This window comes from Mytilus edulis, chromosome 4 (genome assembly GCF_963676685.1).
Source record: "Mytilus edulis chromosome 4, xbMytEdul2.2, whole genome shotgun sequence".
NCBI lineage: Eukaryota > Metazoa > Mollusca > Bivalvia > Mytilida > Mytilidae > Mytilus > Mytilus edulis.
Window position 1 is genome coordinate 37,707,538 of NC_092347.1, and position 26,975 is coordinate 37,734,512.

Here is a 26,975-nt window from a genome sequence, read left to right on the forward strand (position 1 = left end):
TAGATGTAAACAAGGCTGTGTGTGTAGCTCAAAAACGCCACACGACCCTATTTGTATAGTATTACTAAAAATAGAGGTACATTCATTCTTTAAAGAATTATAAATGAATGCTTGTGATTTTTTAAGGTAAATTAGATTTAATTTAATCCAAAGGTCAGCATTGAAGTCTACCTAAGTATATCTTATTGTATGTTCCCCCTTATGAATAAGCCATACAAAAAAAAAAGAATTTGAGTGACAAATCTTGTAATGTGTACCACAATTTTTGATTTCTTTAATAGTATACAACAACACTCACGTATTCATCATGATATGTTCATCTGTCAAATCTTATTCCATTCTGAATTGTATATAAGAGAATGTCTGATTGTAATAGTAGTCTTTGGTTCAAGTGCTCTTAAAACAATACTATCACTAACGTGATCGGGATTATTTTAAGTGTAGTTTGGTGAATGGAAATTATTTCAACAGCACAAAGACAATTTTTACAAACGAGAAGCAGGTTAAACAACTAATGAGTATTAGAAATCGTTTGATATTAACTCTCGTTATCTCATTTCAATGATGATAATGATAATAAGATTGTAAAAGGCTATTATCGTATCAAAGTTAAATAACTCGATTGTATTGCCATTGTCAAATATCAGTTATGTGAGATGATGTTGCTTCGTAAAATATCCGAAATGTCTGGATTTTTTTTATATTTATATTTTATGCATTTAGGCATTAGCAGAAAATGTCCCACCCGACCTCAATGTTCAACGCATTAACAAACTTGACAGACAGTTACACCACAAATAAATTAAAAATGCGCCTCACATCATTAGATCAACGTCACAAAAAATTACGTATTTCAAGTGACGTTAATAATCAGAAGTAAATTAAAAAAAACCCAAAAGCATAAGACAAGATACTTATATCTAATTTAGTCATTATTTTATGAAACAAAGCAGGACCCAACTATTTCATTTTGTCTTGGAATGGGAAATAATAGTGTAAAGTGCAAAACAGTCAAATGTCCAATACTATTGCAAGATGAAATAGTTGTAAATGGTTTGTACTCCAAAAGATTTTTGGATTTTTTTTAGTTACCACATCTGCATGATTCACGCGACCTCGAGAATTATTAGTTTCACAATAACTTTGATGTCTAGATTTCATTGCTGATAAAATTGATGTCATTTGATAAGAAAGAGGTTTCAAAAAGCACCTCAAAGACCCAGCAATGTAACATTGTGTGTAATATATGTAAGGATACTTATGCAATACAGTCAGGGAGATACGACAGGTATTTTGCCACATCTCGGTCTCCAAAGATTGAGGTAGCATGTGTATTTACAGACCTATTCAGTTTTCTAATTCTAATCTGTATCAACGAGCATCAATTGTGGAATTGATTCCGTGCAATCTGTGGCATTATCAAATCAAAATGAAGTTTATAAAAAATGTAGTAGTAGAATTTGTGATTCATGAACGAAAAGATTTAGTTTGGATAGAAGATACACATTGCGTTATAATCGTTGTAAAAAGAATACGCAAGGTAAATGTCGACGTTGTTCGTTATTTGAGCAATGAAGTTTCTTTTGTGTTCTATAACTACCAATAAAAAATCAATGAAAAAAAAAAACACAAAAAAAACAACAATAAAAAATAAGGTAACATATGATATTATAAAAATGAAAGAAATGAAAAATATGATTTTTTTGTTAACGTATACAAAGATCACATTGGATTTTACCGACACATTTCAGGTTGTAAATTTGGGAACAAACAAGATAGCACTACATTCTTAATAAGTACCAATTTTACTTGATTTTTAACAACAAAAAATATTTCTCAGTACTTCTTATACCTTATTTCTGCATTCAACCTGCATAAAACGAATTTTCTAAAATATGCAGAGAATAAAGGCTTGTAAGACAAATATCCAATGCGTTAACAACATGGCCAATATACCTCTTCAGTGTAAAACGTTCCTGTAGTAATATAGATCATTCCACTTCTTATACATTGCCTTAAATAATGAAACCGAAGTCAAGTTCATTTATAACAGGTTGCATTGCTTCTATTTTTATAAGTAATTTTTTAGGAGAAAATATATCTTAGTTTTGGCATTTTTCCAATCTACATGTCAAGTGTATTAAGTTTAATTTATTAACAAACCTCTTGATTGAATAGCAATTTCGATTATTTGTTAACATGCATATACAATAAATTACTGCTAAGGGTGCAATTATCTATCAAATAGAGAAGGTTATTATGAAATTCTATTAACAGAGGGCTATGTTTTAACATTCCTTAAATGACACCATACACTTGAGATTTGATTCAACTTTAGGTTTAAAAGAACTCATTATACTATTTCAGTATATGAATTGTATATCTTATTTAAGAGCAAACACGAAAAGTTCTATTTTTAACTAAAGGGTCTTGAAATGGAATGTAGGATTACATAATTCTTGTCATTTTGCTTTTTGGAATGACGAACATAAATACGGTCTAAAATTTAGTAGTTTTACCAATTATCTGTGTTTGTTATCCGATTACATAATTATCTTAAAACTTTATGCTTCTATTTTAACAGAGATTAAAAATTAGAGTGTCTACACTAAATTGCAATTGACAACGTCGCCAATGGATGCCTTAACATAGGTCTTTTTTTTGTGGCTCAAACATTGTTGTCAATACAACGGAATTTTGTACGACTGTCAAACAAGTGTGAGGATTATCTAGCTATTAAGCCAGATTTAATCAACAATTTACGTAATAAGGAAATGCTTTTACCAAGTCAGGAATATAACAGCTATTTTCATTCGTTTGTTGATTTTGATTTTGCAATTTGTGAAGGGGCTTATTTTTAGAGTTCGGCATTTTTGTTATTTTACTTTTGAAAAAAAATTAGGCTGTTGTTGACAATGACAAATCTATTTGGTTTCAAAGTTTTCTCAGTTACACCTTTACTGTTAAAAAAAAGTGCAGTGGGCCCAGAGGTATATAGAAAAAAATTTTGAATTTTAATATACTGGTATTAATAGTTATCAAAGGTACCAGGACTACAATCCAGTACGCCAGACGTACGTTTCGTCTACATAAGACTCATCAGTGACGCTCATATCAAAATATTTATAAAGCCAAACAAGTAAAAGTTAAAGAATATTGAGGATCCAAAATTCCATTACAATACAATACGCAGTCAAATACCGACCGAAAAGAATTAGTTTGGATAGAATATTCACTTTAGGTTATGAACTTTGTGAACGGAGTACGCCAAGCAAAGCTCACCGTTGGCCATTAGCGCAACAGTCAAGTTCCGTTTGTGTTCTATAAAAAAACAAAAACAAAAAAGTAACATATAATATTATAATATCAATGTCCTGTAACTAGACTTGTCTGAGATGTGCCAGAGGACTGGACGTGATTGCGACATAACTAGAAGAAATGAGAATATTGTTTCTTTTTCATTTTAAGTCGCCTTCATGTTATTTGCAAATACCAGCCCTCTTTAAATTCAGTGGCAGGTTTCTACATAAAAATGGACATTTTAAAATGAAGTAATTCCGTTTGGATCAAAACCGACAATTTGCAAGTTTATTGAGCTAGGTCGAATTACAAACTCTTTTCTAAAGTCATATGAAATTAGTGACCGATTAATTGTCGTGTTTTGAAGCCGTAATTTACCGACTGTCCCCTTAGTAAACAATCAACAAAGAAGCATGGATATTGATCACGTGTATAACATGTATAATACGATAAAAATGTATTCCAATGACAGATTCATGCGTATCGCGATCATCGGAGTTAACTGCATACGGAAAACTATCGGCGAATTGTTTACTTGAAACAAACAATTAAAAAAAGGGGAAATTCTTCTAAATTTTGACAAATTATAGAATTTTCTGGAGAAAAAAAGAATACGTACATCATAAGTTTTATAACAAGACTAGTCATTTACTGTATTGAAGCATTATAGTGGAGTGACAAATCAGGAAGAGTCGCTTAGTAAAGGAGTTTAATGGACCGAAATACCTCACGCCTGAAAATGCACTTGAAGATGGAGTTAACATTATACTTTCATTTTAGCCCTGTCGTAGAGTTTTCCAACGATGCATTTTTTTTTTTGTAAAATTGCGATAAAGTGTGACTTTCCGACTTTTTTCTTTTTCATTTTCAAAAACGAGATCGTTTATAACTAATTCCCAAATGAAGATATCATCACAAAAGTTGTAATCAGATGAAACAGAAATGTGTCAGCTTTATCTTGATATAAAACTTTCTTATCATATGAACATATAAATTAAGTGGATTGGACGATTTTCAAATGTTTATGTCATTTTTTACAATGTTACCGGTTGATAAAGTATATAACATTTCTTATATATATCACCAGTGGTACATTTTCACAAAATATAGTATAATAATCAATATGCAAGAAGTTTTAATACCTAAAATTTCGAAAAAGCATGCAAATTAAGTTTATCGGGCCGTTTTATAATACTCATCATATAGCAGTTTTACTATTCGATTTTCACCTCAATAAGTCTTGTTGCTTTCCCTTTTCCTATTTCCCCCGGACTTATGATTTGCTGTGTTTTTACAGAAAATAAAACTGTGTATTTTCTTTATTTTCATTTATAATAAGACATCATTATATCAATGTCTGTGTCTGGTTTTTGACTGAGTATATATATTTTATGTGTTAGAGTTTTTTTTTGGTGTTTTATTTCTTGTTGATTTTGTTGAATAAACTAATTTTAAACTACATTGGTACACCACCGAAATAATCCGGAAAATAATGGACACGTTTATCGCCGCCTTTATGATGAATTTGAGTCAACGAAAGTGATTCCATTAGAACAAATAGAATATCATAGGTCGTGTTATAAAGCCTATAAAAGTAGAAAAGACTTGGAAACATTTCAAATAGGGAAAGAACAATGCTCAACATCGAGTGCAAACCATTCCGTGTTTGAATCAACTTGCGTTAAAACACGCTCAACGGTATTTGGGACCAATAAGACTGGTCTAAATGTTTATTCTGTAGAGAAAAGTCCTACAAGCGAGATAAGCAATTACGACGAGTCGAGTCTTTTGAACGTGCTGATAATATATAATTAAATGCCGCATAAGACAATATTGGCTATCCAATGGTAAGTTTACTCTCTATGGAGAACTTCAAGGACAAGGCACTGTATCATTCAACATGCATTGCTAACTTCATGCTGAACTGGAAAAGGGAACCTCCTGATTATGCTTCAAATGGGTCGGAGCATGCCATTGCTTTCAAGAACCTGACGGAAGTTTTACACAATGATCTGTTTTTGAATAAGAAAGTATTTTCGTTGTCGAATTTACTAGACACGCCGTATTGCTCTTTTCTTTCACAAGAAATTAGAAGTTACTGTAGATATACAACTACTAAACTGCAACATAAACTAGAAAATCACTACGGTGATCAGATTGTTGTTCAGACTCAAAGAGGACAGGGTAAATTAAATATGATTTTCAGTAGCTCTATCGGTGTTTCCGAGGCTATTTGTGCTGCCAGTAGTTTAAAAGCGGAATTAAAATTTTCTGAAGTGAAAAACAGTTTTGTAAATGATTCCACACATCAAGAAGATCAGACCCTACATGATGCGGCAAAAATTTTGAGAAGCAGTTTACAATCGTTCAAAATTTCGGCTGACTTTTATCCATCTCCTTCGGAAGTTTCTTGACAGATTAATAGATGACAACTATTTTCATATAAAAACCAGTTCACCCCTTTTAGTTTATCATTGGCTTTTCAGTTGCATCATGAATATGGTTCGAAAAATCTTATTGAAACGTTACATTCACATGGCTTTTGTGCGTCTTACCCTGAGCTTAGACAATTTCTGACTAGTTCGTTCAGCAAACCATGAAATTATAAGATCCCAAAATGGAACATACATCCCCAGTGGCATATGTCCTAAAATTTCAGGTGGAGGCTATATTCAATAAGGGTTTGACAATGTTGATAGCAATGCATAAACTATTGATGGTAAAAACGCATTCCATCCTATGGCTCGAGCAGTTTTCAGGTTGTGAATAATCCGACTTTTCAGACAGACTTAGCTAACGTCAAAATAAAACGCGGCCAAAAAAGATCCCTCGCTCTGAATGAAAACACTTCTGACAAAATATGAGCATCAGCTGAGCTTCGTGATTTTTGGGTCTATTCAAATGCATATGCAGGATGTACTGTAAATCAGATTCTCCAAGGCAAGCAGTTTAATCGCGGAGTTAGAGCTTACACATTAACATATGAAACTGTGATGGCACTATGGTTCAATAAATTTTTTCAATGGTGTTCAAGCCAACGAAAAATTGCTAACATAGACGAAAAGTTCTAGCATACAATGCATTCTTGTCATAATGCATTCAGTGTGACCTTAATACAAACGTAATAGATCTCTCTGAATATGTGTTAGTTTTTCATAACCACTTCAAATCATCGGACGTGCATAATAATTTCAAATGTTACTGAAATATACACAAATATCTTCATTTTAATCAAATTTTTTGTGAATCGTGTTGATATATATAGTGCTTTAAAACAGTTAAAGTCAAAAGTTTACTCTTGATTTTTTGTTGTTTGTGTTGTTTTATAAAAAGGGGGACGCACATCGTCATGCATTTTCAAAATGTTATTACTCTTGCACTGGTTGACCTATTGTCATAAATAAAACTTCATATACTATCGTGTCCATGCTGACATTTATGCATCAAGACTATTTTTATAATTTCAACATTATTTTTGATTTAAAAAAGTAATAATGAATTTCATCATTTTTACATTGAATCATGGACCGGGTGTAAACTTTAAAGTACTAACTTCCCTTTTAATCTTTATGTTATGTTAACAAAATTTTCCAAAAAATATCTTTATATATTGTTATATAGTATTGCAAAGCTGAATATTAAATATGAATATTTTGTATCGATAATTTTTGTAAATAAAGATAATCTTTATCATTTTCTTCCATGTTGGCTGAGGGGGTCAACAGCACTAATTTATGTCAATATGGCATAAATATTACAAGCTGAATTTGTACAGCATCCCCAGAGCTTGCCTCCATTGAATTTTTTCCTCAGTTATCATAAGGGACTACCGAGAAATTGTCCAAATTGTCCAAAAATTTCGATTTTTTAATCTGCACCACTGTGGCATTCTACGACATGCCTTAATCGAAGGGTATTATATTTATCTTCAAAATAAGACCAAAATTAACCGTGAGGTATTTCGGTCCATTACATTTCTAATTTTACCTTACTTGTCACCGTACTATTACGAATGGGGAATATACTGTGTGATTTATTTTTGCTCTTGATTACAAATGTTATGTTGCAATAGACGTTATTCAAAAATTAAATCAATGTTTTTAAATTTTTAAATATTGTGTTTTTAATTTCTTTCTGATTTAATTGACAACCTATTAACATGTAATTAATGCATTTATAGATATTCAAATGCAACGATAATTACTTGGTCATTTCACTTGACCGATATGATTAGTTCTCAAAGAATGAATTCTAAAAACTACTCAAATCAAAATAAAATGTTTCTGAATTTTGTCACATGCACTTCAATGATTTATGCAGTAAAAAAACCTAACATTCAGTGACCCTTTGATAGTTTATAAAAAATGGATATTACTTTATAAGCTACGGTTATTGAAGGGAAACACATTACATACTTTGTGATACTCTACTCGAGACTTCCCACACATTTTCAGCATAAGACATTATCAAGACACCATAGTCACCATAGGATGTCCATACAATCCAAAGAGTCCCAGCTAGAATTGGACACAAATTTCAACCTTTATAATGCATAACTGGAACGACTTTCATACTAATGTTTCAAGCTACGTTTAACTTGGAGATTAGATGGACGGAGAAAAGAGGACGTAGCTTATTTTGTGGTCAAAGGATGAAACTAGTGAGTGTATACCCTTCGCCTAGACCAAAACAAGACTGCAAGTTTTTCTTGCATCATATCCAACATCAAGAGTTTTGGCTTTCATGAATTGTTAGAAACCTCAGGTTTACAAAGAGACGATGGAGAAGTTAGGTGAAAGAGAGTTGTTTCTCGCAACTTATAATAAGAATAGTGACAACTAATACCTGAACAAGCTTTCATGAAATTTTTTCAAGGTTTCAATGATGAAGTGGTAGGAGCAGATTCCTGTTTATCGAAACCTAAGACCCAAGGCAATCCAACCTTTATTATACGGTTTGCTAAAAAAGACAAAAACCAACTCTCTGTACAAAGGGGATTACTTTGTAGAATTCCAAAGGTAGAGGAGGTAAAATACATACTAGAAGTCAGTGTAATCCTTATCCAAGAATCAACTGTTGTGCGTTTGTAATTTTGTAATATCCCAAGCTCAGCAAAGAATGAACCTCAGTCAATAAATAGATCTATGCCAGGAATTGGATTCTGTCTTGTTACGTACTGATGGGTTAAGCTGAGGTAGATGCTTATAAATCATTTGTTAAATTACAGCAATGATTTCGCCAAACGCCATAGAACATTATACTTTTGACACATAGAAAATAAAACCAACCTTCTATATCCAAATAGGTCTCTTCAAACGTTTTGATTAGGAAAAAAGACGGAGGAGTAATCTGGTGCAGTGACGTCACCTGATTTGTTTTATTTGCCTCTCATTGATGGGTGCCTTGACACATTTGCCAGATAAGCTGGTACTATTGCCCCAAACTGGAAGCAAATAGTGTTTAAAAATCGATCAATTGAAACCAGAAGACAGGAAAAAAACTGACTTTGTGACTAAGAACCTTAATTGATTTGTTTTAAGGAGAAGCAAAATATACAAGTTATTGGTTTACCTATATCAAACTGGTCAAAATATTTCTTGGACTTGTGAACTATCATGGTCCAACTAGTTTGTGATACCTTTAAGCGCAAATTACGAATAGCTCAAGTGATAGCCTTACTCTACACAAAATAGCGTCTTTTCTCGGACAAAGATGTACCCCAGCGTATTATTGGAATAAAGCTCATACAAGTCCAAAATGCAAAAGAGAGAACCATATCATATGATACACTATAGTTTCATCATGAAACCAGCAAAGCAAAGATACTGAAGTACACGGAAGGAACTCTTGACCGTGGTAAGATAAGATTAAAACGGCAGTGATAACTCTTGTACTAGTATGTGCAGGTGACCTTGTATTTCTGTTGAATATAGCTCAGGTAAAGGTTTGATAAAAAAAACTTGAGATCACCGTTGAAGAACCCGGTTTGATAATTAGATAAACTAACTCCTTATGTGTACACGTTTTACCTTCAAAGGATGTTTTGTTTAACATAAATGACGGATTAGATTGGAAGCTATGAAATGATAGGAATATTCCTGTATGACTGGAACATGTGATGAATAGTTCACTTAAGGTCTAGATGTCCTTGTCGAATGAGTAAAGAGTAGCGAAAAACAAATGTGCGTAAACAGACAATGTGTCAATATGACCAAACTATAAGCTTTAAACGTGTAGGTATGTCTGTATTTGAAGGAGCAGATATAGGATTATAAAGATCTCAAAATTGAAAAATTATTGTTAGACAACTCCCCACACAAAGAAAGGAGAGTGAAAGGAATGTAAAAACTACTTACAATTTTCATTCATATCTTTTCAGAATTCCTTATATTTCATCTGATAGTAATTATGACAAGTGTGCCCTATGCATTATGTCTGATGAAGAAGATCCCCCTTAATTTGGAAGTAAACTAGATGTAGATAGGCATAACAAAAAAAGGAATAGTGGATATAGACCAGACTGAGTAGAGGCCTGACAATGGTGAGGAGTCCAGGCGCGTAGCTACGTTTACGTCAAAACGCCCGGGCGTACACTTGCATTTTGATAAAAAGATATTTTAATCTAAATAAAATAAAAAGAACTGGTATAAGCAAATCAGCCATGCAATTCTTTCTTCAATGGCTCGTAGTTTGGACTGAAAGTAACGTAAAGAAATTTTCATTTTTTAAGCAAATGGTATCAAATTATATTTTTTAGTCATTTTCTGTCAAAGTCTGAAATATGTGAATTCTAATCACTTTGCTATTCTTTAATGCCTCGGTCACACCTTAGCGGATTGCTCGAACGGACGCCTAACGGATAACTTTTTTCAATCCGTTCATGTCCGTTAGACGTCCGTTCTTATCCGTTAGACGTCCGTCCATATCCGTTGCATGTCCGTTAAGCGTACGTTTTATCCGTCGACGTCCGTTCTGTCCGGTAGAAAATTTTGAGCATGTTCAAAACTTTGAACGGACGTCCAACGGATAAAATGTTCGTTGAACGTCTGTTAGGCGTCCGTTTTGTATCCGTTACGTGTCCGTTATACATCCGTTGGAGGTCTGGAAGATAAATTTACCAACGGACTTCTACCGGACGTTTAACGGATAAAACAGATGTTGAACGGATATGAGAAACGGATTCTACCGGACGTATAACGAATAAAACGGATGATGAACGGATCTGAAACGGATAAATGCCAATTGAAAATTTCGCGTCAGAAATGCCAATTATTGGTACGTCAGATTTCTTAAGGTTCATGAATTCTTATTATTCATGATAGATCTTAGAGTATAGGCACGTCAACACAACCAAGCAGTTCTTATTCAGGCCAGGCACTGCCCTTTGGCGGAATTTTGAGGAACAAACCAAAACCAGGTACACAGAAACATTATGAATATTTATTATTGTCGCGATCGCCTTTGATTTTTTCGTATATCTTGTTCATCCGTTTAATCCGGTACGCTGTCGTTATGTGTCCGTTTTATGCGGTACTCGTCCGTTGGATGTACGTTCGACATTTCGTTCTGTCCGGTACGTGTCCGTTTCTCGTACGTTACATATCCGGTATGTGTCCGTTATGCATCCGTTACACGTCTGTTTTATTCGGTCAGTACATCAACGGACTCCCAACGGATAACATTTTTGTCAACGGACAACTTTTATTTTCATCCGTTAGGCGTCCGTTCGTGCTATCCGGTAAGGTGTGACCGAGGCTTAAAGCAGCAATTCATTATCTGATGAAATTCGATATGTGGTTTGCACTTTTTTTCGAGCCTTTGACATTCGTGTCGCAAAAGCGAGACAAAGCGATTCAAAACGTCGGCTACGTCAATAATAAGGGGCAAACAAAAAAATACATCAATAACTTTGTCAATCCTTCGTAAAATTTTATGGTAGCTGAAACCGAAACTGTTTCTGATCAAATGAGTATCCAGAGCATAATGACGAAATAATGTATATTTACCCCGTATTTCACGGATGATAGGAATTTCTTGTAGCAGTTAATAAGTGGATACAGTGTGGGCGGGTTAGTTTTAACACATCAATTACTTTGTCAAACTTTTATCGAATTTCATGAAAGTTTGGACAGAATGATTATTGTCCAAAGCAAAATGTTGAAAGCATTTTGTTTTCTTTCATTTTTCAGTATTATATTGACAGATAGACTTATTATTATGCAATAAACAGACCGTCTGGATTGTTTTTTACATGACAAATATATAAACCTTCATAGATTGTCATGAAACTTGACCAGTTCACGAAAAAATATCGAAAGTATTTTTTTTTAATCCTCTAAAGGACTGATGAAGGCCGAATCCAGCTTTGTCGTAAAGCATTCCCAAGCGTGGAGCATGGTTTCACAGAACCCTTTACGAATTCTTATAGTGCACCTTAATATTTCTGATAGTATATATTTTCATTTTCATTAAATAACAAATTTGCACATGAAAAGGTATTTTTGTCGATTAATTGCTTTACGCCACGGTAACTTTAATTTGATAAAATTGAGAATGAACATATTTTAAAGTAACTGCTTTGGACATTTTCTCTTAAACCAATGACCATAAGATTCCAAATTAACACAATGAATAAATCAAACATAAAACAAAGTTTGAGATTCTTAAGAATGTTGCTATTGCTGAGCTTTTAATGAAAGCAATGGTATCTCATTCTCGATATCTCGTCCCCGCTCGAACCTACTACCAGCAGGTGCTTTGAAATTGACCCGATTGGAACCCTCAGAATCTCTGGCCGAGCTTTGGGCGTACACATAAAAATGACCTAGCTACGCTACTGGAATCCAATGACTAATTGGTTGATTTTAGAAGATACATAGGTAGAGGATATGCCTCAGGTTGAGGAGAAAGTGTGCCTAGAGTCCACCAGGCTCCTTTGAGAGAGGCTTATACACGGCTGGAGCACGTGGTTGCTTTTGAAAAGACATTTATATAAATTGATTTGGAGCAGTCCTGTGCTAATAGCGCCGCCCTTACTGTGAAGGAGGAAGTGGAAGTTAACGAGGAGCCATCTAAAGAGAGCCATTGCATTACACCATGGAGATGAACGACGTAAAGTGTCAACTTACTCTCTTAAGGAGTTCCAAAACATTGCAGAAATTCACTTCCTAGGGCATGGAAAGGTATCACTTTCATTCCAGGACGTGACAATCAATACTCTTAAGATTCTAAAAGAAATTATTATGATGGAGGCTAGACCTACCATAGGGGTTTTGTATCTAAAGTCTCAAATAGATAAATTTTGATTTTGCGCGCATTCCAGGTCCTTTTGCATTCCACATAACTAATATTACCAATGACATAACCGGGAAAATCTGATACAGGATACCAATAGCAACTGTTACCTATTACCTAATATGTACGTTAATGTCAGGCACACACCAAATGGGGGGATTTGCTATATACAAATGTACACGGGTCATTACCACACCTGAACCTCATCATAATACAGGAATCGACACTACTTAATTCAATCATTGACAAAAAAAAAATCTTTAAGTTGTTTCCGGTTGTAGTAAGAAAACCAAGACGTATTAAAATAAACCGATTTTGAAAGCAGAGAAAACTGTGCACCTTTTAATTAGCATGACTTTACCAAAAAGTGAAATCACAAAAAGAAATTGTAAAAAACACCTTAAAATCGTCAAAGTGCAAAAGGGCAATGTCTGAAATTGAAATCGCTTCATAAAACAACTCAACATTAAAAGTTGCTTATCAAAGATCAAATTATTCTTTACTATACGAGTAATTTGTCATAGCTTAATACACAAATAAACTTTTGACAATGGTATTTAACGAAAAACTAAGTTTGTAAATTCAAGTCATAATAATGATCTGGGACCCCTGGCTTCCATTCCTAAAATAATGTACACTTAAGCAACTTAGCATTACCCTATGTAATGTTATTGTGCATATTGTTTTAGCCTTCTCCACACCACCATATATGTTTTATATAATATACTGTTATATGGTGTTTATTGTTTTTTGTTCTTGTTTTGTGCCTAAAATAGCATGTACATTCTTAAATATATGGTTTGTGTTTGTTTGAATTATTTACAATGGAAAACCAACTTTGCCAAATTCATTTAATGTTTAATGTTGTATCTTAAGAAAAAATACTGCTACCAAATTTCAAATTTCAAGGATTCTTTTTTCTGTTTTTTTTTTATAATTTTTTCTTTTTCTTTTTTAGTTTTTGTTTTGTTTTGCATTCGTTTTTTTTTTATTTATCATTTTTTATTCTCTTACTTTCTCTCTTAAATAATGCCTCTTTATTGATCAATATTGAAATAATGGATACACAATATATTGCATATATTTTATAATTTTGAATACTTACAAATACTAACATTTTTTCTAAATATACAACCTAATGTTTAACGAGGCCAGGATAAGGTACCTGTACATTCTGTATCAAACTAACAAATGTGAAAGTTTTCAACAAAGAATGAATAATTAAAAAAAAAAATAATAAAAAAATGATAATGGTCTTTTGTTATAAAAAAACCCCAACAACTTAAATATATGAAATGTTTTATAGAAAAAAAATATGTAACGAAAAGTTAGATTCTTGTACTGTTTATTCTTATTAAATTATCACTACCATAAGCCTCTGAATAATTACTTCATTCAGCTAGAATGTAATTGAAAAGAAAAGGTCTTGAAATATTCATTTCGTTCCATCCAAATCTGTGTGAGTCCTTCAACGAGTACTTACAATAAAATATTAACAGGTAGAAGAAATGTCACTGTTTAATATATCTTGCCTCTTTTTTGAAGAAATGAAACATAATATATTAATAGTCTGTGTCACTCAGTGAATCCGAACGAAAGACGACAATGCCTACTTACTTATGGCCACCACCAGTCGAAGATTCTACCAGTAACAACACCTGCTCCCCAGCGGCCAATAACATTTCCAGCTAATCCACCTAAAAAAGCACCAACGTATGGCACAGGGCATAATGCTTGACCAATGACACTTCCGGCAGTGGTAAAAGCGGAAACCACTGGCACAGTGACAACCGCTTTTGCTGTTTCTCTTTTGAAATCACGATCTAGAATTTTACCCGCATTTCTCATGTTCCTAAGGTTGTTAATCTGCCAGGCAGCAAACCCTGTCTCTACAACAACTGTCAGTACTCCGGTCGCAACGGCAGTTTTCTTGAGTGCAGTCTTCCCTGCTGTTTCTGCAACTTCGCAGCATAATTCTGAACATAACATCTGTTGTGCGGAACAGCTAGTAGGATATCTGCTTGCTGTATATTTGATTAAATTGTGTGCAACAACCGTTGTTCCAGCTACACGTCCGATATTTGAATTTGCTTTCCCTGGCGAAACCGACAATACTTGTTTACTTGCAGTACGTACATACTTGCGAGCTGCTAAGGTACTGCCTGCTGTCGCGAGTGCCGTTTTTGCGATGTTACTTTTTCCATCGTTGAAAGCCATGTCTAATGTATCAGCAAGTCCTTTTTTCAATGAACCAGACTGTTCAATTTGTTCGCTTTTGGGCTTTCCATTCATTATAAACTTGGCCAGGTGCTCACAGTTGTTGTACGCAAAGTGGTAGGCTCTTTCACCCAAGCGGATCAAATACCGGGCACATGCATTCACAAAATCCATTGCGCTCTGTGGATAACTTGAACCGGTTATAACATACAATCCTTTCGAAATCTCTTGTTCTACTGTGTAAAGTTGGGTTATAGATTCTTCCACCTCACCACATGTACTACCTGTGAAGTAGTAGGCTGGTCCACCAGTGTATTGGACGATTTTCAAATACGAATTCCACACTGATTTTTTAGCAAGTATCACATAATGATGATAATAGTTTAATGTACGTTTAGCAGCAACATGAATCAGTTGTAAGCCATCCCTTGTAAAATATTTACTAAGCTGGTCTACACTTAAAACACGTTTGCTGTCGCTCGGAATATTCTACAAGTATAAAAACCATTAAAATAAGAACGCGTCCGGACTTGTAATATGTCCGCAAAAAATACAGTATTTATAAATTATCGTTGATCATCTCAACCAGATTGACTTTCTCGCTTGAGCCGGCGAAAGCAAGAAAAACAATCGAGTTGAGATGACCAATGATAATCTGTTTATCGCTATTTTAACTATGACACGACGTTGTCAATTTCATGTCAATTTCATTAGCAACGCCAAGTGCCATCTCAAGCGAGTAGCATGACATGAAAAATTATCACAAATAAAGATCAAAGGAAAAATGCACAAAATAGCGATCAATAGACTTTATTCAAAAATCATTATAAAATATGTGATTGCTCAACATTTTGTAAGTCTTGATTTCCTTTTAGACTTTTAAAAAAAATGTCGGGTGGAAATAGCTGAACTTATGGAAGAAAATAGTTTGGTTGCAATTTCGCTTTTTCTGAGTACGTAAATACATCTGATCTACATAACTTTGAACTTTTACTGCATTTATGTTAAATTATATGAAACACAATGAAACAGAATTAAAAAAAATATAAGCAACAACAACAACAAAAAATTATATAAAAAAGCATCCTAAAAAACATAAGTAAGTGTAATATATATAATGCTTAATTTAAAAAAAAAATAATTCTAGCAGTTGTACTAACCATTTTCAGTCCTTTGAATACAACGACAAAGCTGCCCTGTACGCAAGTAAAGAAATTTTAAAGAGTGACATGTATTTATACCTGTGTATAAATATTAATGGCAAGCTGTAATCATTGGATGTGTTTAATGGTCTACTGAGCAATAGATTAAGAATTTTAAAAAAATGATTGAAGTACAAGTATGAATAAAAGAGGGACAAAAGATACAAAAGGGACAGTCAAACTCATAAATCGAAAATAAACTGACAACGCCATGGCTAAAAATGAAAAAGACAAACAGACAAACAATAGTACACATGAAACAAAATAGAAAACTAAAGAATAAACGACGGAGCTTGAAACAAGTCGTGAATGATTACTTTTCAGTTGTTGGAATTAAATAATTTATAAACCGGTTGTATAGTATTTCAATTTTTCAATGTCGATTTCTTGATTCATTACGTTTTTTATTATGAATTCAGTTTGTACCAGGATTTACATACAGCTTGTCAAATAGAATTCGTGATAACTTTATCGTGGGCAACGAAATAAACAGCCACGTAAACAATAATTTGAATATAACCGTTCGCTCAAATTAGCAGCATGATACATGTACCAGTAGAATATATAGTTTTTGGTATATATTACGTTTATCTATTCATTAGGTCTTTTCACTTTTCGTGGAAAGACCTTTTGTTTTTCTTCTGATTATTATTTTTCTCTTCTGCCGTCTAAGATGCTTTTTTGTCTTACAACATATCGAATGGATTTTTTGGTCAATGATGTTGTACAGTAATGGGAGTTTTAAAACTCACTCTGTGTGACCGAACACTCATTCTTATAGGAGTTATCTCCCCGTGTCCCCTTTTTCTTGTTATCGCTATATCTCTAAAACCGAAAAAGATTTTAGCAAACTCTTTTCACCAAATTGTTCGTCTACTCGACTAAAGTGATCGGAACACATCTTATGGGAGTTATTTCCCTTTGAAAATTTAAGATAGGCGATTTGTTGGATAAATTTATACGTTATAAGTCGAAGAGGCCTACAGTCTTTTGATATGAAGTCCTTGGTTCATTTGAAGGAAATTGAGGTCAAGGTCAAAGGTCAAGGTCATGTTCTAAATTTTGAATTTTGCTTGTTAACGTTATTCAACAGAAACTGTGACAGTAAATGATATGATGTGTTTGCCAAATAACTGTTTACAATAAGGCGCAACTTCAACCTATTTCAGTCAAAATGTTTTGGTTAACCCTTATAGGAGTTTTCTCCCCTTATGTATTTCAAATCAGTATTTCTCCACAACAATACAAATGATTGACCTCCGGTCTTCCGTTTAGAGTTCACTGACCTATGACCTTGAAATTGAGATAAATGTCGAAGGTCAAGGTCATGATATAAATTTTTAATTTTGCTTGTTATTGTTATTCAAAAGAAACTGTTACAGTTAATGATAAGATTTGTTTGCTAAAAGGTGCAACTTCAACCTATTCAGTCGAAGTGTTTTGGTTAACCCTTTTAGGAGTTTTCTCCCCTCATGTAATTGAAATCAGTATTTCTCCCCAACCATACAAATGATTGACCTGGGGTCTTTTGATTTGATATCACTGACCTATGACCTTGAAATTAAGGTCAAGGTCAAAGGTCAATTTGACGTTCTAGATTTTGACCTTGGCTAAAAATTATTTTCTGTTCATAATAAAACAATTAAGTCTTCTGCATAAACCTATTAATCTTATTTTTTTATATTAATTTAAACAACCACATTTCATCAACAAGGAGTGACATTTTCTAACATCGTTTTTTAAATTTCATTCTTATTATCGAGGTGGAAAGACCTTCAATTGTTCTCTGAAGAATTGGTTTTTAATTTTATCTGTTTCTGTATTTGTGTAGAAACTAATCGAAAGCAGGATAACTGCAAGGTCTTGAAAGTTCATGTTCAGTATAAAAGTCATGGCAACTTTCTCCAGCAAACACGGGGATCTCAATTTACCCAAAATGTGTTATATAAATCTGTTTTACTTTAAAGTCTTTTATTTCTTTTTTAAATCTAACACCTTTAAAAGTTGTCATTAACAAAAACATATCGAATGTTTCCTAATAATATAATAATTGTTTCCAATTTCAAATATGCTTTTTTCAAAATTCCTGACAAGTCCGTTCCAATGGCAATTTTCCGGAGGTATTTGTTGAGAAACCCTCGAACTTTCGGGACACAGGAGCGCTCTCACAAGGCTTTTGAGGAGATTTGACGATGTGAAATCTAACGAAGAATTCGACAGAGATCAACTTTCAACCATTTTGGATTTGATTATTGATAAGCAAAGATATTTGTCAGAGTTGAACACTCAGATAATTAATGAATTATCAGAAGAGGAACTTGAAGCGGAGATTTCTGATTCAGATGAGTATGCTATAACTTTAGAGACGAAAATACGCAAGATGCGTAAATTTCTAGAACCAACCGCCCGTACTAGGTATTCACTCCCAGTAACAGATAGTTCACTTAACCCCTTAGCTCAGAGTTTTGATGTCAATAGAAACCAATCAGCATCATTCAATTCGTAACTCATGTACGCTCCTCATATGTCAAACAGCAACAACCAATTTCACAAATTACCAAAATTCGAAATTTCTAAATTCGCCGGCAACATCCTTAATTGGCAAGCATTCTGGGAATCTTACGACACAGCATTTCATAGTAATCCCTCATTAACAGACGCCCAGAAATTCAACTATTTGAAATCGCTACTTCAAAACGAGGTTTTGACTACAGTTTCGGGTTTTACACTTACAAATTAAAACTACAGTAAAGCAATAGATTTATTACACCAGCGATTTGGACAGACTAAAAAAATCACGCACACGTACATGCAGACTTTATCCGCACCTGATAGTACAAAACAGTCATGCCGCAGATTTTATAACAAGTCAGAAACGCTCATAGGAGGACTAGAATCACCAGGCCAAAGTCAGGAATCATATGGTGCATTAAATATGGTTTAAAACAGTGGTCGCTTGATGACCTCAAACAACACTTATTTAATGAGATACGTATATTAGAAGCCGGACAAAGAGTTAATCTAAAATCAGATGAAACATTGCACGGCACAGTATACCTTGCTAAAACTGACAAAAAATAACAACATTAACAATAACAGAAAGCCACAAAGAAGTGAGTTAGCCGTTCACACGCGGAAACCATGTATTTATTGCGGTGAGTCTCAAAGCCCTAATACATGTATGAAAATTGTTGACCAAAAAGCCCGTCTAGAAATCCTTAAGCAAAAGAAAGCTTGTTTTAATTGTCTTGGCAACCACCGAGTTACAGATTGTAAGTCTAAAGGAACTTGTAAACAATGTAGACGAAAATATCATACCAGTATTTGTTTAAATAAGAGTCAGTCTTCTTTATCTAGCAACAGTATTCCGAATTATAACAATAATGATAATACACCCGCTTCATCAGATCAGCAAGATGTAGCCAAAACCGCGCCAGCAATGCACTGTACTACATATTCACAAGTACTTCTCAAGACCGCGATAGCTACGGTGCACTCGAACGTGCAAGTCAGTATGGACGCAAACATACTGTTCGATGACGGATGGTCTAGCGGAGCAACTGGAATTAAAACCAAAAGGAACAGAAGCCATATCCATTCCTTGATAAGAAGGAGGTAACGAATCAGTACGCCATTTGAAAACCGCTGACATATTTGTAATCACGGAAGACGGAAGCCGCATACAGCTAAATATACTCATTGTTCCTGGAATATCTTCACCAATACGGATACATACTACCCAGACAACTAACTTATCATACTTGCACTGATTAAAGTTGGTGCACCCGCTTTCAGGACATGACTTTTTTCCTTAAATTTATTAATAAGCGCTGACCATTATCGGGATTTAATTGAAGATAAGATAATACGAGGCAACGGTCCAACTGCAGTCAAGTAAAGAATAGGGTATTTGCTATCCGGCCCTACACAGAAATCAACAAAAGGGACTACTTCAATGATGAACATTTTAATTGGACACAAAGAAGAGGAATATGATTTAAAAAACTTCTGGAAAATCGAGTCATTAGGAATAACGCCTCAGTATAAGGAGAAATCAGACGTTTTATTGAACACATAGACAACTCAACAACAAGCACAGAACATGCGCATTATATCCCTCACCATTCAATCAAGAAAGATTCAGCGACGACACCCATCCGTATTGTTTATGACTATAGCTGTCGTCGATCACAAGACACGCCAAGTCTGAATGATTGTGTGCGCAAATAACCCCTGATCTTAAATGACATATCAACACTTTTGATGCGATTTAGAGAGAATAGATATGCTGTTGTCACCGATATAGAGAAGGCGTGTCTTCAAATCACGTTAGACGAGAACTACAGAGATATGACGAGATTTTTCTGGCTAAAGGACTCAAAAGACCCTACATCAGAGTTGATTATTTATCGTTTTAAAGCTATCCTATTCGGCGCAACGTGCTCACCTTTTATATTGAATGCGACCTTATTAAACCATTTACGTGAACAGTCTAGTCATACATCTGAAACAGTTCAAACACTCATAGATGGTTTATACGTAGAAAACATAATTGCAGGCTTCGACAACACAACTGAACTATTGAAGTTTTATGAAGAGTCAAGAGCACTGATGACCAAAGGTGGATTCAACTTACACTCATGGGCATCGAATTGTACATCACTTAACGATTTAGCTGCATCTCAAACGTTAACGATGGAGATAACTGTATTAAAGTTTAAGGATAACGATGGAACACCAAAGATGTCCGTGTTAGTTTTAAATTCAAACAATTGTCTATGCTACCAGCAAATCAAATCACGAAACGAGAAATACTAAGAAGATGGTCAAAAATCTACGACCCACTTGGAATTCTAAGCTCAGTTACAGTGCATAGCAAGATGCTATTGCAGGATTTATGGAAACAGAAACTAGGATGGGACGAACAAATACCTTATGAAATTAGACCACAGTGGCATTCTATCGATCAAGACTTGACAAAAATGCACAGATATTGAATTTTTGAGACGTTTCTTTGAAAATATGGACACTACCGATGAACCTACCTTACATGTATTCACCGATGCAAGTGCAGTAGCGTACGGCGCTTGTGCGTACTTAGTAAAAGGGAAAGAATCTAACTTTGTCATGGCTAAAATTAGTCGGAGGACGATTAACGTCACATATAATGGCAAGTTTACGGAACGTTAAAAAGTGTGTACTATGGAGCGACAATCAAATAATTTTACACTGGATATCTTCAAGGAAGCAACTTAAAACCGTTATAGCAAATAGAGTTATCGAAATCAAAGAGCTCACATGTGAACATAGCTGGAAATATTGCCCTACAGAACACAACCCTGCTGATTTATTATCATGTGGCTTATCGTATGAAAAATTGAAAAATAGCAAACTATGGATGCATGGTCCGGACTGGTTAACAGACGAAATACAATGGCCGAATGAATTTTCAAATCGACAATAAAGTTATGACCACAACTAGTAGGGACTACAAAAATCAAGAAACGCCAGATGACTTAACACGGACGAAAAACAGCGTATTGAACGTAATCAACGTTGATAGATACCATTCATTCAACAAAACTGCGCGTATCTTAGGTTACGTACAGAAATTTCTAGATAACTGCCGTAATACAGTTCTTAATACTAGTAGACTGACCACAACATATCTAACACCAAATGATATACATAATGCAACAATGAAGTTAATTGAAGCTGTGCAACATCAAAGATACAGTGATGTTTTTGAAAGCTTATGTACAAAGTCAACGCATAGTTTGATACGTCAATTATGGTTGTATCTGGACAAAGACGGATTAATATGATGTGGTGGACGCACTTATAACGCACCACTTCCAGAGAATTCAAAATTCCCGTATTTAATACCAACAAAGCATAGACTAACAAAATTACTTATAAATGATATTCACATTGAAACTTTGCATTCCGGCATAGGAGCTACAGTAACTTATTTGAGGCAGAAATATTGGAAACCTTCAGCACGGCAAGAAGTTGGATACGTAATTCGAAAATGCGTAAGTTGTCGAAAAGTAACAGGAGTTGCCCACAAAGCACCAGATCCTCCACCTCTACCAAAAGATAGATTATCGTCCGAAGAACCATCTACAATTTCAGGCGTCGATTTCAGGGGAGAAGGAGACGATGGACTACTTCGTAAAGTGTATATATGTTTGTTTACATGTGCCAATACTCGAGCTATTCATCTTGAAATATATATGACTGAAAAATCGTTCATGCTAGCTTTTCGTAGATTCATAGGCAGGAAGTCGATACCCAGAGTTATGATATCAGACAATGCTACAACATTTGTTGCCGCCGCGGAGGAAATACGTAAGTTAACGGACTCTAAATCTTTACATGACAAATTAAGCAAATTTGGAACTACATGAAAATTCCTACCAAAGCGTGCCCCACGGTACGGCGGATTTTGGGAAAGATTGGTTGGACTAACTAAAAATTGTCTAAAAAAGATTCTTGGACGCGCATGTATAGATTTACGTCTGTTACAGACATTAGTTGTGGAAATTGAAGCTAACCATAACAATAGACCGCTTACCTATATATCGTCGGCCATTGTCGATCCATAGCCGCTTATCCCGTCACATCTATTGTATGGGAGACAAATTAAATCTTTCCCGTATCCGTTACATACAGATGAAACAGACTGTTATAGTGCCGATTTTACAAACAATCGTGAAACTATGAATGATCAAGCGAAAAGGAGATTCCGTCTTATTGAGCAATTCTTAACAAGATGGAAACACGAATATTTAACTTCTTTACGAGAATTTCACCGAGTGTCTGGAAATAACAATCAAAATGCAAAACTAGGAGATGTAGTTCACATATACGATGATAGTTATCTACGTACGACATGAAATCTCGGTGTAATCGAAGAACTAACCCATGGAAACGACAACCTTGTGCGATCTGCGACGGTCTGAACATCTAACTCTAAATTTAACAGACCAATTGTTAAGTTATATCCTTTGGAGATTGGTGAATCCGATTCCATTACTACCCAGACGCAAAGATATCAGCGAAAAGCTAAGACAGATGCAGTAGAGAAAATCACAAAGTGCTTAAAGTGACATTTTCAATTATATTCAAGCGAAGTGACAGTAAATTTAAATCATTTTTTAATTTATATGAGACATTAATTTTAAAGAAATATTTCATTTCATTTATTTGTAAAGTTTCGTTCAGTTCTAGGACAATTTATTTAATTTAGTCTGTATATTGAGGCACTTTCTGCGGCCCCGGAGAATGTTGAGAAACCCACGTACTTCAGCGTGACGTCCTGTGGACGTCGGTAAGGAACTTTTATTGAAACGTCATTCATTTGTTGCTGTTACTCTATACCTGAATGTGGCTACTGCAATACAAATATACAGCTGACAACTTTTGTTTCCTTCACAATAGTATTATTGCACGCACATTAACCAACGCTTCGGTACTGGACTGATAAAATTAGGTAAATGCTCAGTTCATAAAGCAATGGAGTGTTCATTTACAAATGTTAAGAAAATATGACATTATATGTTGAATCGGCTTTTCCTGGTATGATTTTTTTTTTTTAAAACTTGTTTTCTCAAGTATTAAAATGTTTATGTGATATCAAACTTCTTATCTCGTGAATTTGGCATCATACGTATTTTGAATTTCATTTTTCTTAATATGCACATCAAAAAAAGAGGATACAACGGACGGGGCAAATCTAGAGCTACTGATAGTTATCAAAGGTACCAGGATTATAATTTAGTACGCCAGACGCGCGTTTCGTCTACATAAGACTCATCAGTGACGCTCAGATCAAAATTTGACCATAATAATCCACTAGTGCAAAAGAGATAACTGTAAGATATTTCAGGCATTTGCATTTGGGAAAATAAGATATCGTTAAAAAGTATAAATTATTCTATAATTAGACAATGATTTGAACATTTTCGTAGCATCAGATCTTTCACGATCCTTTTCACAATCTTCAAAACGCGATATGGTTTTATCTATTGCGAAATTTCTGATTATGCTAACACAAATCTTTCAGAACCATTTGCAGCATTAAACTTGAATGACATTCTACAAATAAAAGTTGTTAAGTATATGAGTTATAACAAACTGTCATTATCAGAATACTAAAATCAAAGGTCGAGGAGCAATCTGCACTTCTAGTTTTGTAAAGACGGCGTACTTTTCCCCACATACTGATTATATAGTGTTGAACCATTTTGACAGATAGCTTTATTTTCATGTACATTTATCAATATAATTCATGCAGTTAATAAGATTAGCAATTTAACAAGCATGTGTGACTATTCCTTTTTGGCATAGTATTTACTATTTACTACATTTTAAAAATCATTTTGAATTGAGATGCACAAAAATGATTATTTTTACTGATCCCTAAAATTAATTATGAATCTAATCTTAGTCGAATGGAGAAAAAAAAGAATGAAAATGATTAAGGGAGATAAACACACTGTTAATTTTAAAAATCATCGACAAAGCCATCAAATATGAAGATATTGACGTTATCATTACTCTGATAACAAACTGTAGTGTTGACATTTCTATATTTATCCCAATTTTAACAATTACATTTACCACACCAAAGCTGTAAGATATGCAATATACTTTTAATTGATAAAAAACATACTGTATTAAATATGAATCAAATCGGGAATGGGGATGTATTAAATGGGTTTGATGTTCCAAACATGAGAAATTACCTACTACTCTTATAAAAAATCAGATAATCTGGCAATCGATCCTACTAAATAATATCTGTAGAACAGTCTCAGGCCGTGTTCACATTGACCTTAACTCGGTGTTGTGTTAGTGTAACTCACACATAAACTAAACATAATTACGTTCCCATTGATAACACTCAATGTTTACATGTAGTTTAAATAATGTTTTGTCTACATGCAGTCGATAGTCGATGTAGGCCTTGTGTAGGTTAAGTGTATACAAAACAAGACATACGCGCATTCAGAACTTTAATTTCCCATGTATATTTAAAAAAGCAACGATTTTTATATAAAATTGATACTTATAACACTTATTAATAAAGTTCTTTACAGAAATATTTCTCTAAACTATATATTTATTTGTTATAAAAACACTTTACGTAGCCTTATTTACCTCTTATCAAGACGCATCCATCATCATTGCCGAACACATAAGTCATTTGAAAAGGTCTTCCAGAATCGACTGGACGTACACACTGACAGAAATATTTGCCCCTGGTATTTACTCAAACAACGATTCACCCATTTATCAAATTATGCATTACTGAAAAAGGGTGGGTTAATTCTTAGTTTGTGTTGTCTATCAAAGCCGTTAAAATACAATTAGAAATAAAAAAAACATTACCCCCTCCCTTTGCAAAATACTTCTTGGAGAAAAAATACCATTTCAATTTTGAAACAAACATAAAAGATAGAAATGTAGTGATCCTTAACATCGCAATTCTTTTTCTTCGTCTGTAAGCACGCTGATGCAGACTACATTTTTAATGCGTAATCGAGACATCTTTAAACTACTGCAAATCATCCAAATTGACTTTCTTAAAGGAGCAACCACTTTACTTTAAAAAAAAAGGGGGCGGGTTCTGAGTCAGAATTTTTTCTCGCGCGAAACTTTATATTGAATTTTTTTCGATGGTACCAGTTCAATATTTAACACTTTTATGTATGGGGAAACTTTGGATTCAGAAGATTCGTTCATTCTAATCATCTGTATGACCCGATTTAAAAAAAAATCAAATTGTTGAAAAATCCACCCCTTCCATTTTAAGTCAAATGGCCGTTCCCTAACTGCTAGAAAAGTTGTTTGAAAATTTGAATTTGGTTCTACGTAATGAACATTTAAATGACATATAGTTTACAAGCGTGAACAAATCTTATGTACAGGTAGCTAAACAAGGTGTATAGATGTGAACAAATTTAATGTGAAACTAGTGTACATTACATTAAACCAAATGTAAACATGTTTACTGTACACGGCTTTTGGTGTGAACACAGTCTCAGAAGAGTTGTTTTCACAAAGATTTATCGTTACAATACTTACAAAAATTCTAATATAACTACTGTAATGTTTGTATCGAAATAACGGTATGATTTGATCAACTTCACATGATGAAAACAATAAAATCAATTAAGAAGCAAAATCACAATAATATTGAAATCCGAGGAAAATCCATAACCAAATTGTAAAATCAAAAGTCCAAACACATCAAATGAATGAAGTTTTGTAAAAAATGGCGTACTTTTTCTCACATACTGATCATAATGTTGAACCATTTTGACAGATAGTTTTATTTTGATGTACATTTTATCCGTATAATTCATTCAATTAATGAGATTAGTAATTAACCATGCATATGTCTTCTCGATAAGATTTTGTTCACGATCCTTTACAAAAAATCAAGAGCTTTCACGATCCAATCACAATACTTGACCACGTTAGATTTTCTTTCACGATAATTTTTTTCTCGATATGTCGTATTACATCCGCAAAAGAGGTAAAATCCTAGCCAAAAAAATTCAAAGTCCTATAACTACTGTAATGTTTGTATCGAAATAACGGTATGATTTGATCAACTTCCCATGATGGAAACAATAAAATCAAGTAAAAAGCAAAATCACAAAAATACTGAACTCCGATGAAAATCCATAACCAAATGGCAAAATCAAAAGACCAAACCCATCAAACAACTGAATAACAACTGTCATGTTCCTGACTTGATACAGACACTTTTTGTGTGTAGAAAATTGTGGATTAACCCTGCTTTTATAGCTAGCTAAACATCTCACTTGTATTACAGTCGTATATAAATATAAAGGCAACAGTAGTTTACCGCTGTTCGAAACTCATAAATCGATTGAGAAAAAAACAATTTGAAATCCGGGTTACAAACTTATATAAAATTCTATTATA

General features: G+C 33.9%; 2 protein-coding genes across 7 annotated transcripts in view; both read right to left on the reverse strand.

The window, feature by feature from the left end:
- The window catches only part of LOC139521836 (protein FAM184A-like), a 94,511-nt gene that overhangs the window by 44,392 nt on the left and 23,144 nt on the right, over positions 1-26,975 (reverse strand). The window lies entirely within an intron of this gene.
- LOC139519637 (uncharacterized) lies at positions 13,881-16,046 on the reverse strand. Its single transcript, XM_071311840.1, has 2 exons — positions 15,972-16,046; positions 13,881-15,300 (listed from the first exon to the last, which is right to left on the reverse strand). Exons 1-2 carry the CDS (start codon positions 15,972-15,974, stop codon positions 14,212-14,214), a joined length of 1,092 nt encoding a protein of 363 aa, XP_071167941.1. The 5' UTR covers positions 15,975-16,046; the 3' UTR covers positions 13,881-14,211.